This window comes from Delphinus delphis, chromosome 16, assembly GCF_949987515.2.
Source record: "Delphinus delphis chromosome 16, mDelDel1.2, whole genome shotgun sequence".
NCBI classification, from domain to species: Eukaryota; Metazoa; Chordata; class Mammalia; order Artiodactyla; family Delphinidae; genus Delphinus; species Delphinus delphis.
Genome location: NC_082698.1, coordinates 2,938,139 through 2,958,830, shown reverse-complemented (window position 1 = coordinate 2,958,830; position 20,692 = coordinate 2,938,139). Strand labels below are relative to the sequence as shown.

Here is a 20,692-nt window from a genome sequence, read left to right as displayed (position 1 = left end):
GGGCAGGCGTAAGCAAGACGGGCTGTCCTTAGCCCCAGACGGGACGCAGTGCGCCCCGGGCTACCGTGGGGCCGGGAGAAGTGAGCCGGCCAGCCCGACTGTCTCACCGCCCCAGGACCTCAGGGAGCCATGGGGAGGGGGCTGGGTTGGCCCGAGGCTCCAGGTCGTGACCGGATTAGTGCCCACAGCCTTGTCGAGGCTGGGGGGAAGGGCAGGGCCCAGGTGTGGCCAGCCCCGAGGTGGCTTCGGGTCCTAGCCGTGGCCTGCCGGTCGGCAGCAAACCTGTTTGACGTCCCCTCTCTGGAGTAGCGCTTATGATGCCACCTTGCACTTCCTCCTGAGGGTGCAGACGGAGCTGTGAGGCGCCTGGCGCATGCAGTTTATCCTCTTTTCTTCTTTAAGAGATAAATGCAGGGTTTCCTTCTCAGTGGGCAAGTCACTCAGAAAAGATATCCAAGCCCCAGACCTGGATGACACTTGGCCTGACCAGTCCACCCCTGGGTGTGGGTTTTCCACTGGTGTTACTGGAGAAAAGACGATCGCATGTTCTCTTTGGTGCGCTACTTTCTAAGGATGTATGGAGCTGTCAGCAAATCATTAATCTCTCTTTAAACCAGGGTGACAATATTTACATTTAAGATCAAGATGATGATTATCTGAAGAATTCCCCTGGAAGCTCTCCTCACAACTGGAGAAACACAGCAGCCAGTAAGCAGAGCCACATCCTGGGCCAAAAATAACAACGAGCTGGTCCCGGAGACCCAGCCTTACCGAGGGTGATGCAGGCGAGGCCAGCGCCCGACAGAAGCTGGTCGGCCGCGGTCAGCGGGATGAACTCGGCCTCAAGGAAAGTGACGGCCGAGCCGCACATTCAGTGACTGAGCACTCAGACACAGCTTGGCAGGTGTCTGCCTCAGCCAGCCCAGCGACCAGAAGACATTCCTGTAAAGGACTGTTTTAAACAAGAATCTGTGCCCAGACGAAGCAAAGGACCAGCGCCCAGCAGAGGTGAAAAGCCAGCTCTCCAAGCATCCTGGGAGCGTTCCAGCGGGTCGTTCGTTCCGAGAGCGCCCCCTGGGCGCCCTGCAGCCTTCGGCTGGGCCTCTTCTCAGCTCCTGGGGCTGAACAGTGACAGCAACGCTGCATAGGGACTAAACCAGCAGTCGCTGGGTCCCCACGTCTGTGCTGTGGAAACGACCTTCTCGTGGCATCATCAGAAAGCACCTTAGTAGATAGGTAGCGTTACCAGCAAAGGCAGACTCTATCGTGCTTCGTCCAAGCCGACGCCTGGGACCCTCCGGCTTGGGTGATGTAGGCTTCCCCTCAACAGGAAGTTACGTGTTGTACGTCATGAAGTCCAGGCTTGAGCCCGAGGCCTTCGCCGCACCATCTGCGTGACCCCGCTGTGATCAGTGCCCGTGCTCGTCATTCCAGAGTCAAGTCTGGAGTAGGCCACACGTGTCTGTGCAAACGTAGCACGGACTTCGGTGAATGTTCCAGGAACTGAGAGAGTCCGTGAACTAGTGAACGGGACAGAGTCTGCGAGTCTGCATGCCATGACCCCGACAGCCACTGCGTGTTGCCTTGCAGAGTTAACACGCTCGGCTTCTGACTGCCGTTTCCTGCCCCCATCCCCCCCCCCCCCCGACTCCAAGCACACTCCACAGGAGTCTGTGGACGTGAGCACAGAAGCCAGGCTGAAGAGTGTTCACGGCCCTGCTGTGTGAGAGCAAGAGCCCGGACGAAGCTGAGCGTGCATCCAGGCGGAAACACACGTGTGCCTGCAGGCGTGTTCACAGGGTGAATGAAGTACTACGCGGCAGTGAAAGCGGACACAGCCGCGTGCCGTGACAGGCGTGACTCAGAAATGCAACGACAAGCAAACAGTGCGGGGCAAAGGCTGCAAACGTGCGATACTAGTTCTATAAAGCTCACGAGCCTCAAGGGATGCGCGTCGCTTTAAACAAACAAATACACGCACGCACACGTACAGTCATATACATACACACACACGCGCGTATATACGATCAGACCTTTGAAAAGACACGGGAATGTGAACGCACGATGGAAGTTGTCGCCTCGGGGGCAGAGGCGGGAGGATGAACGCGTGTGGGAACCACTGCTGGGACGCACTCAGGTAGGCTCGCGCCTTCCAGCGCTCGGGCTGGCTGTGGCTTCACTGGTGTCCTTGTGATACTATTTCACGGCCTATGTGCTACCCACATTTTCTTCTACTTTGTGTCAAATGTCTGCATCTTGAAAAATGCAAGCAGGTCCTTGAAGGCCATCATTCTGTACGCCGTGTGCCTGTTTCTGGGAGGCTCTTGGCGCCGTGGGTGACTCCAGAAATGGTTCCCATTGAGCCCCGTGAACTAGTTGGGGCGGGGCGGTGTCCTCCCGCTCAGCGGGAGGGTCCCCCGCACGCACTCCTGCGGGAGGGGCCCGGCCTCTGCCAGGCTTGCGGCCCCGGGCGGGCGGCACGCGCCGTGGGCGGAGGCCCTGCGGGAGGGGCCCCACAGCTTGCTTACGAGCCGCCCGGTGAAGCAGTCTGGAGGGCCCCCAGCAGCGCCCGCTCCACCAGAAGAGCCACCGCTCCCGGGAGCTCGCGTCCCCTCCTGCAGCCCAGACGCTCGAGCAGACGTGAAGAGCAGGGACCCCCTGCCTCTCGGGGCTTTGGCCTGGGGATCCGCTAGCTGTAGGCCTTGGGCTTGGGAGACAAGGCTTGGCCCCGAGAGCTTTCAGACCCATAGCACAGCAGGACACCCAGCTAGGAGCGGCCCGCACACACCCTCTTGGGCTTAGCGCACCAGCTCGGCACAAAGAGCTTCACTTGCCCAGTTAACCGCAGGCCCGAGAGCGAACTTTCAGAGAAGCCCATGGAAAAGTGGGTGGGAGCGGGAGAGCCGCTGCTCAGGAGTGAACCCGCGGGCCCCTGTCCTAACGGTGAAAGACGATTGGGCCAACGAGGGCCGTTCAGACTTAGGTTTGCTGGACATTTTCTCAAAAAGAAATCAAGTGACCCTGTCCCTTCAAGGAGAGCGACCAACAGTGTTTGTTACCAATGATAAAAATTTGTTTTTGAACAAAAATGAGAATTTTGGGGAGCTTGCATCTGCCACTGTGAGCTTTACAGCTTCTGAATACTTAGATTTTTCTGATGAGACTGGTGGTGACGTCAACAGATGTTACTTTTGTAATACTATGTAAAGAAATGCGTCAATATTTGGAAGATGTGTGTAACACAGTGAGCCAGTACTTCCAAATGACCGATGCACAGTGTCACAGACCCGGCCGTGGGTCGGGGAGCCCTGCACAGTGCAGGATGGAGGGACCGAGTTCAGTGCGAGGTTCGCTGCGGGGTTTCAGGTCCTGCACGGCAGCTGAACTTGAACAACTCCCTGTTGTCCAGTTTGGATGCAGGATCAGAGAAGAATAGCTGCAGTTTACTGAAAAGGCTGTGAAAATCCTCCTCCCTTTTCAACTACGAGTCCATGTGAGGCCAGTTCCTCAACCAAGAGAAGGAGTCATGGTGGTCTGAAGAAGACAGGAGAACCAGCTGTCTTCCTAAATGCCCGGCACTGGGAGATTTGCATACGCGGAAAACAGTGCCACCCTTCTTACTAAATTTTTTTTTTTTTGCTTTGGAAAACAGAGATTTTTTAATTAAGTATTTGTGAACTTAGGCAAGTATATATATAATCGAGGTTTTGCTATTTTTAAACAATAAATAATTTTAAATTTCTGTTTTATTTCCTAGTTTGCTGTCAATAGATGTAACCCAGGTATCTATTGTTGTGGCCTCAGTAACTTTTCCGAGGGTAAAGGTGAAGAGAGCTCACGTTCTGTAAAGGGCTAGGGGTTGGGATGGCGCTGTGGAACAGCCCTGCTTCAGGATTTCATTCAGAAGCTACGTCCAAAAAAACGATTCCGCCTGGGTAGGCATGGGAGCTTATTTCTCCATTAAAATGAAATACCAGGAACACGTCCCATTCCTGTGTCTACGTTTTGTGCTGTGACATCCCCAAGCCACATCCCAGAGCAGGGATACAACCAAGTTCTTATTAAGCTGCATTATTTTGATAAGTTAGGTGGGTAGTTTACAAACCAGCTTTTATCCTTTTGTGTTAAGACTGAAACACCACCACTAAAAAAGAAATAGATTAAAAAAAAAAACACCTGAATTGCAGACGGATGGAAGTTTCAGCATCCTTTCTGTCCGGATGTTCCCTGAGCGGGTGAGGGAAACTGGCAGCTGTTAGCCAGTGATTCTGTGTTTTGTTTTGTTTTTCACTTCGTGTTTCATAAGTGGTTTTTAACCAGGCCCCGTGAAAATGTATTATTGTTGGAAAACAAACCAAGAAACAAGGGATGGTAGTTTAGTACCGGGAAGTTAACCCTGGAGACCCCGACCTTTGAGCAGCCCCGTGGCTATTGATTTCCAATACCATGAGGTGGCGTGCCACCCTAAGCATGGGGTCCAGCCGAGTCCAAACAGTTTCTCCCTTATCAGTTGAGTCCCTGAGTACTTGAGCATTAAGACAACAAATGTCCACGGTTGACGGCATGTCACATGGCAGCCGGGTGGACGTGCCAATCTTCTAATGAAGTCGGGCTGTTGGCAAACACACCAGTCATCACATATTGAAGGAGGCCTTCTTTTGTGTATTTCCAGCACTCTTGAGTGCTTCGAAAGATACCAGTTACATCATTGTCTCAGGGCCAGGCGCCGAGGGAGAAGCATCCACTCACTGCCAAGACAGAAACAAGCGAGACCGGAGTTAAAAGCGAGCCGGGGCTGTGTTCCGCAGGAGGTGTCAGAAATAGTTTTTCCAGTTGTGCTCGGTGGAAGCGATACTCTGAGTAAAAAGCAGTGGCTCCGGTGCCCTCATTTCTCCTGCAGAAGGAGGCATGTCAGTAATCCCTCACTCCCAACTTAACTTGCTCCCTACGTGGAAGAATCGGTATCATTTTTCTTAATATTGAGGGAAGGAGAGCAGTCGATGCCTTTGGGTCTGAACTAAGGGATGCTGGCCTCCCGCTCATCAGCCGTGATGTGTGAAGCGGGTGAGTCACGGGAGACGCTCTTACACCCGGGCACACTCTGCCAGCTGCGTCCACCCCAACCAGCGATGAATTACGGTTGCCATCTTGTATTGATTACTGAAAATGTTATGTTCACGGGAAGAAAATGCCATTGCTTTAAATATCAACATTACTCGGGATTTTAAAGTTATTTTTTTACAGAGACATGTGGGATAAAAAATGTTAAGCAATTGAAAGGAGTGAGGGGAGAGCAGAATTATTAAATCACAAAAAAATCAATTCTCAGTTCGGTCTGGCCAGACCAGCATGTCTCGGCTCAGGTAAGTAGTTTAAAGTCAGACACGTCTCTTACTGGACTTTTTACAAGAATGGAGAAATGTATAATGAAATTCAACAAGGAAACTGGAAAAACAGCCAAACTGGTGCAGCAAAGTGGTGAATAGCATCATTAGCCTCCTCTCTGTATTCTTGTGGACACTGTGTGCCTGCAACCACGGTGCTCAAGACCAGATTGCGGGAACAGGCTGACAGTTAGTAGCTAACTCAGCAGTGCTGGGTGCAAACTGCCGTCTTCCTGTGGATTTACAGCTGCCACTTCTGCTACTTCAATTAGTTCTATAGCACACAGATGTTGCTTAAATGTTGCCGCTAATGATACTGCAATAAGCGTAAGATTCATGCCATATTTTGAGGCACGTAAATTTCTCAAGTGGCACAATTAAAGTGGAAATATTAGGTGGGGAGAACTTGGCAGTCTCTCCAACTTGGAAGGCACACCCGCTATGCAATAATGGGTCAAAAATTCATTCAAGTTTTACTGCTGTTCCGAGTTTTAAAAGACTTTTCACAGTTGAATGCAAAGTAGTAAAAACCAGGGTATTAGGAAATGAGAATGCAGTTGTGTTATTCAGACACGACTTTTAATTTCAGATTGAAATCACATGCTCACTTTTCGGGATATGACCAAAGGGAACAGTTACAGGCTGAAGAGATGTCGTCTCTAAGGGTTGAAAGTCCCAAGTGGAGATGCGTTTGTTGCTGGGCCAGCAGCGGAGCCAGAGCTCCCAGGACTCGGGGGAGCGTTACCATCCCCCCGCAGCTGGAAAAGCAGAAGCTGTGTTCTGGAGCAGGTCCCTCGCCACTCCCCCCGGCCCCGAGCCCCGCCTCGACAGGCCCCACACCAAGGCTGGGGAGATGCGCCAACACACGTGCGTGCACACACTTTGTGACACGGGCGTGCCCGTGCACACACTCAGCCTGTGCCTCTGACACGGCGGGGAGGCAGCTCAAGTGCTGCTCCCGAGTCTCCCTGCTGCCCTACGGAAGCCCCGTCGGAATTTCTCTCCCTCCTTTGTAGTCCTTTTGTCTTCACAGCATAGTCCCCTGCCTGTCGCCGAATTTTCTTTTCCATGAATAATCTCTCCTCTGGAGAAGAGCTTCTCCCTGACTGGTCGTCAAATCTGCTTTTGATTTCCTCTCACACGGACTTAAAAGGCAGGTGCTTCTGCGGGGCAGGCTTGCTCCAGTCGGCCCGTCCGCCTCCTGAGCCTTTGACCCCCAGCCCGTCTCACTTAGCGATATGAGCTGTCTGGTCGGTGACTCCCTGGCACCCCGTTAGGACTCGAGGCCACATGCTGGGAGGCGGGGACATGAGCCCCTCAGTGTCTCTCTGGTGGGTTCCTTTCCCGACTTGTTCAGCTCCAGTGATTGGGGGGGTGGTATGCGGTGGGCCGTCCAGCACAGTGTTGTAGATATTCGCCAAGTGCCTACTTTCCCCTTAAATGATGCAGACCATTCGGTGAAACCTTCCCAGGCAAGCCCAGGACTGAATGGTCCAGCCTTCAGGAGACCCCTCAACGTCTGTCTATCTGTCTCTCCCCTCTCCCAGCCTCGCTTCCCCCCTCCCCTCCGCCGGCCCATTGCTCTGAGCGTATAGCACCTGGATTATCTATAGCAAATCTTACAGATGTCAGGATTGCCTTGTTCTGAAGCAAAAAGGACAATGAGTTCCTGCTGACCTCGGTACAATGGCTCTCGCTGGAGCACAATATGTATTTTCTCCTGGCGGTGAAGAGCCCACATGTAATTGATGGAGAGCAGAAATGTCACGGGAGCCTTTCTGTTGACACTGCTCCGCGCGTGGAGGGAAGGCTGGCCCGGCGGGGGCCGAGCGTGTGCCCGGGAACTTGTAATTTAGCAAGGAAGAGGCGGGAGAAATTAGGCGGGTCAGACTCCCCAGTTCCTGATGAGCTATCCCAAAACTGAGGGCCACGAGGAGAGTCCGTTTGCACAGATAGACCCAGAACCAGAGCCCAGCTGCCAACAAGGACCTGTTTCCAGCCCTTTACTGCCTTCCATGATGCTTACTGTACCGTTTGTATATGTTGTCCTTGCAGTGTATTTGGTGCGCCCTCATGTATTTTATTCATCTCTGGCTTTGCACGAAGGCAAGCTCCCAGCAAAACTGAGATTTGTTATTTCCCACCATCCGTCAAATGTCTGCGTGGTCGGCGCGATGGACTTGATTTAAAGCATAAAACGTTAACTCCTGCTCTTGGGGGCCATTTCCTTCTCTGTCCCTGGTGTGTTGGTGGAGTTGTCTGGACGCTGGAGAGCTGGCCTTCCCAGAGGGGCCGGCGGCCACACCAGAACTGCCTTCTGGGTCGGCACATTCTCAGGGCCCCCAGAGGGGAGCAGCTGGTACTTTTAGGCTTCTTAGGGTTAAACATGGCAAGGGGAAGCTCCTCATGGTGTAAATGACAAGCACAGATGACGCGTGTTTGCTAACACACCGACCATGTTGCTCAGGGAGGGAGGGGGTGGGGTTGGCGTGGGACTGTCATGGTCCACACGGCCCCCGGTGCCCACGCGGGAGGTGGTACCGACCCAGGGCCCGGGGCTGGCTTCCCTGCCAGCGTCCTGCTGCCACAGCCGCCGTCACCCGCCTCCCGCCTCCCATCTCATCTGTGGTGCAGAGCCTTGCCTTTGGGGCTGCATCGTCTGCAGTGGGTGTTTGACAGACACATACACACACACACACCTCCTCCCCAGGGGCTGGCCTGCATCCCAGGACGGCTGCTGCCTGGGCTCCACCAAGTTGCACGAGGTGGGACGACGCCCAGGGGTCTTTGGGCCGCGAATCCCCGGGTTAACCCAGCTCTCTGTGACGGGCTCCTGGGCCAGCGCTGGTACCTGTGGTCAGAGCGTGTGCCCGTGTGTATGTGTGTGTCGGGGGGGGCGGGGGGGCGCTCTGAGGGGCACAGTGGTGCTGTCTCCAAGTTCAGGTGAAGGGGACATGGAGGTTAAGCAGGGGAGACAAAGGCGTCCCCTTCCCTGGTGGCAGGTGTTTAGCAGATGGGAAATATTAGCAGATGGGAAATCAGCAGATACATTTAGATCAAGATGCAAATTTAAAAGCCGCCAACCCCCTGCACTAAATATTTACACTGAATATCTCGACTCTATCAGCTTTCTTCTACTTTTGATGAGCCCATACAACTGCTCTTATTACCAAGTCATGTGAAAATCAAGGGGAAAATGTTCCACACTTGAAGAGAAATTCATTGTGAATTAAATTTCAGCATTAAAATAGAAGAAATTTCCAAATTTCTGTCAGCTTTTGGACTTGTATCACAAAAGAGTTCACATACATCCTTTCATGTGTAAGTTGTTAACGTAAATTAACTGTGGTACTCCAGTAGAAAAAAATTTTCCTTTTTTCTCCAAAATAGCTCATACGGAAACCTCTACTGTGGAGCAATTTTAAAAATGCAATTCAACCCCTTTATAATAGCATTCAATACCAAAAAAATACATAAAAATTTTAAAAATCCCTGAAAACCATCACACCTGAGCCCCAGCAAACAACGCTGTCCATCGACCACGAGGTCCTGGACCAGCCACTTCATTTTCACGGACAGTCTCTCCCTCTGTATTCACATCGGAACCATGCCTCACGTCTTCACAGAACCTTACCAGCACTTTGGCATATGCTTTCTCACTTAATTCTCCAGGGCTGTGAGTAAGGACTATTCCATCCAATTTACAGCAGGGAAACTGAGGTTCGGGTGTAAAAATGTGCTGGGACCTGTAAGTTCGAGCACTGGAGGGAGCTTAAATCAGGCCTTTGGACTAAAGTCTCGAGCCTTTCACCAAGGCAGTTGCACTGGGTACTTCAGAGGAGCCCGTAGTGTACAAATTTCAACAATGGCTGTCTGATACATGAATGAATGAATTTGCTCCTCAAACAAGGGAATGAGTGTCTGCCATGGGTGAGGCACGGTTTGGGCTCTCGGGATGTAGCTGTGAGCAGGGCAGGTGGAGTCCTTGCCCAGTGGGTTTACATTCTGGAGAAGACAGTAGTAAAGAAGGGGAAGGCAGGATCATTTCAAATCATGTGATGCCGTGAAGACAGAGTGTGCAGTGAGTGGGATTGAGGTCAGATCTGGAAGTTTATTGTAATCTATCATCTCACAGTTCTATAGATGGGGTCCAGATTCTGGAAACAGAGTGTTTGGGGCAGGTGATGAAATCTGCCTTTCTCCAAAGACGCCCTTGACCTCCAGAACGAATGAGCCTTGCCATGCATCCAAGGGCTAGATCTGTTCATTTGGACCAGGTCACTGATTGAACCAGGAGACTCAGAGTACGTGATAAAATTGGTCTTGTGCTTTTTTGTCACACTCAAAAATTGAACAGAAGTGTGGAAGCCACCTACCTGGTCACCACAGAAAGCCGGTAAGCTGGTGTCTGAAGAAGTTGCCCAAGTTTCAGGCCCTGATTAATTTTATTGCTATTTATATTAGAGTACGGTTACCCTAGCAACTGCTAGTGGGTGACTGTGGCGCCTGCTTCTGCAGCCTCAGCTCTGAGAGCCCGCACAGCAGGTGTCAGAAGGGCAGGCAAAACACAACCCTCCTAGGAGCCCAGAGCAGAAGAGCGTGGGGCCCCTTGCAGACCTGCGGTCCAGATGGTGGGCAGTGTCCCACAGCCCTCCTCCAGCTCAGCAAGCTCCTTGGTGGCTCAGCTGTCCGTCGCTGTGTTTCTCCCCCTGACCCTTCTCCCTCCCCACCCTGCTCACCCATCTCCCTCTGACGCTGCTGGTCCTGCCTTTGCACCCACTCCTCACTGTCGCGACCCTCCCAGCCCTGTGCCAGGTCAGGGCCCCCTGTCTGTGGTCGCTGACTGTCAGCCACCAACCCTCCTCACTGGACCCCAGGCTCCTTAGAAGCAGGGCTGTGTGTCTCTGGGTCACTGCCTGCTGATCCCCAGCCACTTCTGTTTCTTTTAATCACCTTTTAAAATGCCACTATTACGTACAGTATTTGATATGCCTTAGTTTCAACGTTTCCTAGATTTAATTAGACTTAACTCTTGAGAAAATATATCTGTTTTTCCAGTGACTTCCATTGTAACTGGAAAACTGATTCCACCTAAAAAGCTGACAAGAGGAAAACTTTGAGGAGATAATTAACTTAGAAGTCAGGCTTCATATACGGGGGGGGGTGAGGAACCCAAAACCACTGTCAGGCCTCAGCTTTGACTTCTCTCCCATTACCCTTCTCATTCAGCTTTATCCTCTCTTCCCTCCTTTAGACTTTCAGACTGCAGCAGTGTTCCCAGTGCAAAAAAATACACACCCTGCCATTATAATACTACTAAGACATTTTCTCTTTTCTGACTATATTTACATTTGTCACATTAGTGGAAACTTCAGTAACACATGTTCAAAATATTAATAACCCTGATGCCAAAACCTGACAAAGACATTACAAGAAAAATATTATAAACCATACCTTACATGAATATAGATGCAAAAAACAAAAAAAAACTTTAACAAAATATTAGCAAAGAAAATCAAGCAGTGATCAAGTGGGTTTATCCCAGGAATGGAGGGTTGGTTAAGTGTTCAGAAATTGAAGACGGTGGAGTAGAAGTACGTGCGCTCACTCCTTCTTGGGAGAGCACCGGAATCACAACTAACTGCTGAACAGTCATTGACAGGAAGACACTGGAACTCACCATAAAAGATACCACACATCCAAAGAAAAAGGAGAAGCCGCGATGAACGGTGAGAGGAGCGCAATCACAATAAAATCAAATCCCATAACCACTAGGTGGGTGACTCACAAACTGGAGGACAATTATACCCCAGAAGTCCACCCACTGGAGTGAAGGTTCTGAGCCCCACGTCAGGCTTCCCAGCCTGGGGGTCCAGCAAAGGGAAGAGGAATTCCTAGAGAATCAGACTTTGAAGGCTAGCAGGATTTGATTGAGGACTTTGACAGGACTGGGGGAAACAGAGACTCCAATCTTTAAGGGCACACACAAAGTAGTGTGCTCATCAGGACCCAGGGGAAGGAGCAGGGACCCCATAGGAGACTGAACCAGACCTACCTGCTAGTGTTGGAGGATCTCCTGCACAGGCAGGGGGTGGCTGTGGCTCACTGTAGGGACAAGGACACTGGCAGCAGAAGTTCTGGGAAATACTCCTTGGCGTGAGCCCTCCCAGAGTCCACCATTAGCCCCACCAAAGAGCCTGTAGGCTCTACTGCTGGGTTACCTCAGGCCAAACAACCAGCAGGGAGGGAACTCGGCCCCACCCATTCAGCAGAGAAGCAGATTAAACTTTTACTGAATTCTGCCCACCAGAGCAACACCCAGCTCTACCCACCACCGGTCCTTCCCATCAGGAAGCTTGCACAAGCCTCTTAGATAGCCTCATCCACCAGAGGGCAGACAGCAGAAGCAAGAAGAACTACAGTCCTGCAGCCTATGGAATGAAAACCACATTCATAGAAACATAGACAAAATGAAAAGGCAGAGAACAATGTACCAGAGGAAGGAACAAGATAAAACCCCAGAAAACCAACTAAATGAAGTGGAGATAGGCAACCTTCCAGAAAAAGAATTCAGAATAATGATAGTGAAGATGATCCAGGACCTCAGAAAAAGAATGGAGGCAAAGATTGAGAAGATGCAAGAAATGTTTAACAAAGACCTAGAAGATTTGAAGGACAAACACCTAGAAGAATTGAAGAACAAACAAACAGAGATGAACAATACAATAACTGAAATGAAAAATACACTAGAAGGAATCAATAGCAGAATAACTGAGGCAGAAGAACAAATAAGTGACCTGGAAAACAGAATGGTGGAATTCACTGCCATGGAACAGAATAAAGAAAAAAGAATAGAAAGAAATGAAGACAGCCTAAGAGACCTCTGGGGCAACATTAAATGCACCAGCATTCTCATTATAGAGGTCCCAGAAGGAGAAGAGAGAGAGAAAGGACCCAAGAAAATATTTGAAGAGATTATAGTCGAAAAATTCCCTAACCTGGGAAAGGAAGCAGCCACCCAAGTCCAGGAAGTGCAGAGAGTCCCAGGCAGGATAAACCCAAGGAGAAGCACACCAAGACACATGATAATCAAATTGACAAAAATTAAAGACATAGAAAAATTATTAAAAGCAACAAGGGAAAAATGACAACATACAAGGGAACTCCCATAAAGTTAACAGCAGATTTCTCAGCAGAAACTCTGCAGGACAGAAGGGAGTGGTATGATATATTTAAAGTGATGAAAAGGAAGAACCTACAACCAAGATTACCCTACCTGGTAAGGATCTCATTCAGATTCAACGGAGAAATCAAAAGCTTTACAGACAAGCAAAAGCTAAGAGAATTCAGCACCACCAAACCAGCTAAAGGAACTTCTCTAAGTGGGAAACACAAGAAAAGAAAAGAAAAGAAAAAAGAAAGAAGAAAAAAAAGGACCTACAAAAACAAACCCAAAACAATTAAGAAAATGGTAGTGGGAACATACGTGTCGATAATTACCTTAAATGTGAATGGATTAAATGATCCAACCAAAAGACACAGGCTTGTTGAATGGATACAAAAACAAGACCAATATATATTGCTGTCTACAAGAGACCCACTTCAGGGACTTCCCTGGTGGTGCAGTGGTTGAGAATCCACCTGCCAATGCAGGGGATATGGGTTCCAGCCCTGGTCCGGGAAGATCCCAAGTGCCATGGAGCAACTAAGCCCGTGTGCCACAACTACTGAGCCTGCACTCTTCAGCCCTCGAGCCACAACTACTGAAGCCAGCGCGCCTACAGCATGTGCTCCTCAACAAGAGAAGCCACTGCAATAAGCCCGTGCACTGCAATGAAGAGCAGCCCCTGCTCGCTGCAACTAGAGAAAGCCCATGCACAGCAACATAGACCCAATGCAGCCAAAAATAAATAAATAAATTTAAAAATAATAACAATAGAAAAAACAAAAGAGAGAGATCCACTTCAGACCTAGGGACACATACATACTGAAAGTGAGGAAATGAAAAATGATATTCTATGCAAATGGAGATCAAAAGAAAGCTGGAGTAGCAATACTTGTATCAGATAAAATAGACTTTAAAATAAAGAATGTTACAAGAGACAAGGAAAGTCACTACATAATGATCAAGGGATCAATCCAAGAAGGAGATATAACAATTATAAATATATATGCACCCAACATAGCACCCCAACACACAAGGCAGATGCTAACAGCTATAAAAGAGGAAATTGACAGTAAGACAATAATAGTGGGGGGCTTTTTTAACACTTCACTTACACCAATGGACAGATCATCCAGACAGAAAATTAATAAACACGAGCTTTAAATGACACGATAGACCAGATTTAATTGATATTCATAGGATATTCCATCTGAAAACAGATTACATTTCTTCTCAAGTGCACACGGAACATTCTCCAAGATAGATTACATCTTGGGTCACAAATCAAGCCTCAGTAAATTTAAGAAAATTGAAATCATATCAGGCATCTTTTCTGACCACAGTACTGTGAGATTAGAAATCAATTACAGGGAAAAAAACGTAAAAAACACAAACACATGGAGGCTAAACAATACGTTACTAAATAACCAAGAGATTACTGAAGAAATCAAAAACAAAAAACAAAAAACCTAGAGACAAATGACAACGAAAACATGATCCAAAACCTGTGGGGTGCGGCAAAGGCAGTTCTAAGAGGGAAGTTTATAGCAATACAAGCCTACCTCAAGAAACAAGAAAAAACTCAAATAAACAATCTAACCTTACACCCAAAGGAACTAGAGAAAGAAGAACAAACAAAGCCCAAAGTTAGTAGAAGGAAAGAAATCATAAAGATCAGAGCAGAAATAAATGAAATAGAAACAAAGAAAACAATAGCAAAGATCAATAAAACTAAAAGCTGGTTCTTTGAGAAGATAAACCAGATTGGTAAACTTTTAGCCAGACTCATCAAGAAAAAGAGGGAGAGGTCTCAAATCAATATAATCAGAAATGAAAAAGAAGAAGTTACAAGAGACACTGCAGAAATACAGAGCATCATAAGAGACTCTATGCCAAGCAATAAAACAAGCAACTCTATGCCAATAAAATGGACAACCTGGAAGGAATGGACAAATTCTTAGAAAGGTACAGCCTTCCAAGACTGAACCAAGAAGAAATAGAAAGTATGAACAGACCAATCACAAGTAATGAAATTGATTTAAACTGTGATTAAAAATCTTCGCACAAACAAAAGTCCAGGACCAGATGGCTTCACAGGTGAATTCTATCAAACATTTCGGGAAGAGCTAACACCATCCTTCTCAAACTCTTCCAAAAAGTTGCAGAGGAAGGAACACTTCCAAAATTATTTTACAAGGCCACCATCGCCCTGGCACCAAAGCCAGACAAAGATACTGCACAAAAAGAAAATTACAGACCAATAGCACTGATGAATATAGATGCAAAAATCCTCAACAAAATACTAGCAAACAGAATCGAACAACACATTAAAAGGATCATGCACCATGATCAAGTGGGATTTATCCCAAGGATGCAAGGATTCTTCAATATATGCAAATCAATGTGATACACCATATTAACAAATTGAAGAATAAAAACCATATAATCATCTCAATAGTTGCAGAAAAAGTTTTTGACAAAATTCAACACCCATTTACAATGGGTAAAATTACAACACCATTTACAGAAAGTGGGCATAGAGGGAACCTACCTCAACATAAGGAAGCCCACATATGACAAACCCACAGCAAACATCGTTTTCAGTTCTCAAAACTGAAAGCATTTCCTCTAAGATCAGGAATGAGACAAGGATGTCCACTCTCACCACTATTATTCAACATAGTTTTGGAAATCCTAGCCATGGCAGTCAGAGAAGAAAAAGAAAGAAAAGGAATACAGATTGGAAAAGAAGAAATAAAACTGTCACTGTTTTCAGATGACATGATACTATACACAGAGAATCCTAAAGATGCCACCAGAAAACTACTAGCGCTAATCAATGAATTTGGTAAAGTAGCAGGATACAAAATTAATGCACAGAAATCTCTTGCATTCTTATACACTAACAATGAAAGATCAGAAGTAGAAATTAAGGAAGCAATCCCATTCACCATTGCAACAAAAAGAATAAAATACCTAGGAATAAACCTACCTAAGAATATAAAAGACCTGTACTCAAAACTATAAGACACTGATGAAAGAAATCAAAGATGACACAAACACATGGAGAGATATACTATGTTCTAGGATTGGAAGAATCAATATTGTGAAAATGACGGTACTACCCAAAGCAATCTACAGATTCAATGCAATCCCTATCAAATGACCAATGGCATTTTTTAGAGAACTAGAACAAAAAATTTCACAATTTGTATGGAAACACAGAAAACCCCAGTAGCCAAAGCAATCTTGAGAGAGGAATCAGACTCCCTGGCTTCAGACTATACGGCAGCGCTACAGTAATCTAGACAATATGGTACTGGCACAAAAACAGAAATATAGATCGATGGGACAGGATAGAAAGCCCAGAGATAAACCCATGCACCTATGGTCGAGTAATCTATGACAAAGGAGGCAAGGATATACAACGGAGAAAAGACAGTCTCTTCAGTAAGTGGTGCTGGGAAAACTGGACAGCTACATGTAAAAGAATGAAATTAGAAGGCTCCCTAACACCATACACAAAAATAAGCTCAGAATGGATTAAAGACCTAAATGTAGGATCGCACACTATAAAACTCTTAGAGGAAAACATAGGCAGAACATTCTTTGACGTAAATCACAGCAAGATCTTTTTTGACCCACCTCCTACAGTAATGGAAATAAAACAAAAATAAACAAATGGGACCTTTTAATGTAAAAGCTTTTAATGAAACTTAAAAGCTTTTACACAGCAATGGAAACTGTAAACAAGACGAAACGACAACCCTCAGAGTGGGAGAAAATATTTGCAAACAAACCAACAAACAAAGGATTAATCTCCAAAATATACAAACAGCTCATGCAGCTCAATATTAAAAAAACAAACAGCCCAATCAAAAGATGGACAGACTACCTAAATAGACACTTCTCCAAAGAAGACATACAGATGGCCAAGAGGCACATGAAAAGCTGCTCAACATCACTAATTATTAGAGAAATGCAAATCAAAACTACAATGAGGCATCACCTCACACTGGTTAGAATGGCCCCACACTGGTTAAAATGGGCATCATCAGAAAATCTACAAGCAACAAATGCTGGAGAGGATGTGGAGAAAAGGGAACCCTCTTGCACTGTTCGTGGGAATGTAAGTTGATACAGCCACTATGGAGAACAGTATGGAGGTGCCTTAAAAAACTAAAAATAAAATTACCATGTGACCCAGCAATCCCTCTACTGGGCATATACCCAGAGAAAACCATAATTCAAAAAGAAACATGTATCACAATGTTCACTGAAGCACTGTTTACAATAGCCAGGTCATGGAAGCAACCTAAATGTCCATAGACAGACGAATGGATCAAGAAGACGTGGTACATATATACAATGGACTATTACTCAGCCATAAAAAAGAATGAAATTGGGTCATTTGTAGGGACATGGGTGGACCTAGAGACTGTCATACAGAGTGAAGTAAGAAAGAGAAATACAGACATCATATATTAACATTTATGTGTGGAATCTAGAAAAATGGTACAGATGAACCAGTTTGCAGGGCAGAGATAGAGACACAGATGTGAAGAACAGACATGTGGATGCCAAGGGGGGAAGTGTAGGAGGGGGTGGTGGTGGGATGAATTGGGAGATTGGGATTGACATATATTCACTAATATGTATAGAGTAGATAACTAATAAGAACCTGCTGTGTACAAATAAATAAAAATTATAGGAAATTGAAAAAAGTGTTCAGAAATCAGTATAATTTACCATAGTAATAGAGTGCAGGAGAAAAAGGAGATCATTTCAGTAGATGCAGAAAAAGCATTTGAAAAAAAAAAAACCCTTATTTAAACAACTCTCAGCAAACTAGGATTAAAGAGGTACTTTCTCAATCTGATGGAAGACAGCTACAAAAAGCCCACAACTGATAAAATACTTAAAGATGAAACACTGGAATGCTTTGCCCCTAAGATGAGGAAAGACCATGTGTCTGCTCTCAGCACTTCTAACCAAGGCTACCTGACATGTCAGCCTATGCTGTGAAACAAGTAAAATTCATGAGGGTGGGAAAGAAGTGAAACTGTCCCTGTTTGCAGATGGCTTGACTCTGTACCGAGAAAATTCTAATGAACCAAGAAGAAAAAACTGCAGAATTTAGCAAGGTCGTGGACATAAGGCAAATATGCAAAAACCAATGATATTTCTATATACTATCAGCAAACAAATGGAAAATTTACAGGAATACTATTTATAATAGCATCAAACCCCAAAATACTTAGAAGCAGGCTTAATGAATGATGTGTAAGACGTCTACATTAAGCACTGCAAAATATTTCTTAGAGAAATAGAAATGACCGAAATGAATGGAGGGATATACTATGTTCATGGATTGGAAAATTGTTAAGATGTCAGTTCTCTGAAAATTGATGGAAAACTCCAAAGTAATTCCAGTCATAATCCTAGCAGGCGTTTACAGAAATTGACAAGATTTTTTTTTTTTAAATTGTGTATGGAAACGCAAAGAACCTAGGCGGGTCAAAACAACAACCTTGAAAAAGAATGAAGCTGGAAGAATTCAGCCATTGTAATCATAATTTTTAAAATTATTCAAAAATTGGAAACAACCTAAATGACACCCAACAGAATGGATAAACAATTCGTCATATATCCATACAGCGAAATATTACTCAGCAATAAAAAGAAATGAAATATCTTGTATATGCAGTAACATGGGTGACTCTCATAGATGTTATGCTGAGTGAAAGAAGCTGAACACAGAGGAGTACAAGCTTTATCATTTATAGCCAACATTTTCGTGGAAGACAGTTTTTCCGCGGACTGGGCCGGGGGGTGGGATGGTTCAGGCGGTAAATGCGAGCAATGGGGAGCGGCAGATGAAGCTTCGCTCGCTTGCCCACCACTCATCTCCCACTCTGCAGCCTGGTTCCTAACAGGCTGCGGACTGGCATCGGTCCGCAGCGCAGGAGTCGGGGACCCCTGATTTATATGATGTTCTGGAAGATGCAAAACTGATCCACGGGGAAAAAATTCAGAAGGCTGGCTGCCCAGAGTGGAGTGAGTGGGCTAACTAGGACGAAGCATAAGGGAACTTTCTGGGGTGATGAAACAAATCTATATCCTGATAGGGATGTAGCTTAACAAATGTGTTAAATATGTTGAGATTTGTGTGTTAAATATGTTGAGATTTGTGTGATTCAAAGTATATAAGGTATATAAGTTTGACCTCAAAAGGAGTGGCAATTGGAGGGTGAGGGGCATAGAGGAAGCAAGCTAAGCAGAATGTTGATGGGTGAGGAAGCTGGATGCCAGGTGTAAGGGACTCATTATGCTATTCTGTTTACTTCACATATGTTTGAGATGCTATGTATGTGCTAATTAAAAACTAAAATGTTAGTTTTTAATTAGCACATACAATAAGAAAGAATGCAGGAAAGCAGAAACATTTTACTAAGGTCTCACTTCACGTACGAAACTTAAAATGATGTGTCTGCCCCCAAATATTTGTATTTTGTTTCCAAAGTCACTGATCTGTGCTGTGTCACTGTCTTTGGTCCTTTGTCCCTTACTGTGCCCCATCTCCTTTGCCAGGAACCTGTGAACTGAGATGGTGTCTGGAAACGATATGGGAGATAATCGTGCTGCTTTCTTAACATCCGTTGTTACTGGACATCTTCCCCAGAGGCAGGAGCGATGTCTTCCCAGCATTTGTTCACTGCTGTGGGAATGCACCAGCACCAGCTCAAGGAGCAGTGAGATGGGGGCAAGTTCTGTGAGGACCAGACGGCTTCCTGGCTCTTCAGGTAGTTTTTAGGGAAAAATATAAACTCCTGAAGATGCTGAAAACATAAAATCAGCTTCAAAGTAAATAGATCTTTCATTTCCCAATCCCCCAAAATAAAAAGAAAAATGGGGGAAGGCGGGCTGAGTAACACACCCACCAGCGTGGCACGGTAAACCGCGGAGGGTGTAGATTTATGGAGTTGAGACTCCCCTGCACCCCTGTCTGCTGTGCCATGCATCTTCACTCAGGCAGCGTCGGTCAGCGACTACGAGTGGTGTGAATATGAGCTGCACAGCGTGGCCAGCGTGGTGGAGAACTCCCATGGGAGCCAGCCCACGCCCATGCCCAGCCGTGGCCCGGCCTCTGCTCACCAGGTTTCTGACCTCAGTAAATGGTTTCATACCCACCCGATGCCTTCTATGTAATTGGTGCATTTTAAATGGGCACCATATATTCCTTTTTGCAACCTCAAGAAAAGTTCTCTGGGCTTACAGTATTAATACAACCTACCATTGTATTGAATCGTTTTATTTCTAACTAAAAAGGCCTTCCTTTGGAGTTTTTTTACAATTAGGGTACTATTTTCAAATTGAACCCTAATATTGATACAGTTTGATTAGTCAAAGGTATCCTGACAGTGTTGGCATTACTAATATCTTGATATTATTGACAACAATATGATATTTTATATAGGTGTTAACATTTATGAAATGCTAGTATATCCTTTGTCCAGATGCTGGTGTATCATTTAAGGAATTAAGTAATGACAAGCTGTCTGCTTTGTATATCAAATAACCACTCTTAAAGGTCAATTTATGGAGGAGAAAAAGGAGCTTTTGAAAAACAGCCAGGAAAATTAGAAAGTGCTTGAAAGGCTTGAGGACAGCCCAGGGCCAGCCTGTTCTAGGCTGTGAGAGTCCCGCCCAGTTGGACCTGGGTCGGAGAGCGGCTTCCCACCCTTGACCTCAAGCGGAGAGACCCAGAGCAAGGCCGTGGCAGCCGGGGCCGTGCGCTGAGCCAGGCTTTTCAGGGACCCTGTGGTCTTCAGGAACAACCTGCCGGGCCCCACAGGAGGGTAAACCAGTAACGAGCACTGTTCTCTGTGCCCTGCCCGGGTGTGGACTGGCTCTGGGGACGGGTGCAGGGGAGGCGGGGGGACTTCGGCTTCCTTTGGCTACAGGCCGGGCGGCAGCTGGCTCAGGGCAGAGCGCCCCTCCCTGCGTCGGGCTGGAGGGGCCAGCGGTGCGGGGAGCGCCTGGGAGTTGGGGTTAGGGGTTCCTCTGCCCTTCCTGGATGCCTCGCCCAGAGCCCCACCTGACCCGCTTGCCCACGGCTGATGCCCACCTGACCCGCTTGCCC

The 20,692-nt window shown here is 46.7% G+C and overlaps 1 protein-coding gene across 4 annotated transcripts in view; it reads left to right on the top strand.

Annotated features, from left to right (window-relative positions):
• The window catches only part of MGMT (O-6-methylguanine-DNA methyltransferase), a 344,140-nt gene that overhangs the window by 293,774 nt on the left and 29,674 nt on the right, over positions 1 to 20,692 (top strand). For 3 of the 4 annotated variants that reach the window (XR_011246747.1, XR_011246748.1, XR_011246749.1), the window contains exon 5: positions 19,141 to 19,352. Coding sequence is in view for 1 of the 4 variants with exons in the window: in XM_069541493.1 (XP_069397594.1) it covers positions 19,141 to 19,155 (15 nt within the window). In the remaining 3 variants the exon portion in view is untranslated. Of the gene's footprint in view, positions 1 to 19,140; positions 19,942 to 20,692 lie in introns of those variants that run through there. The other variant, XM_069541493.1, reaches the window with a different exon arrangement.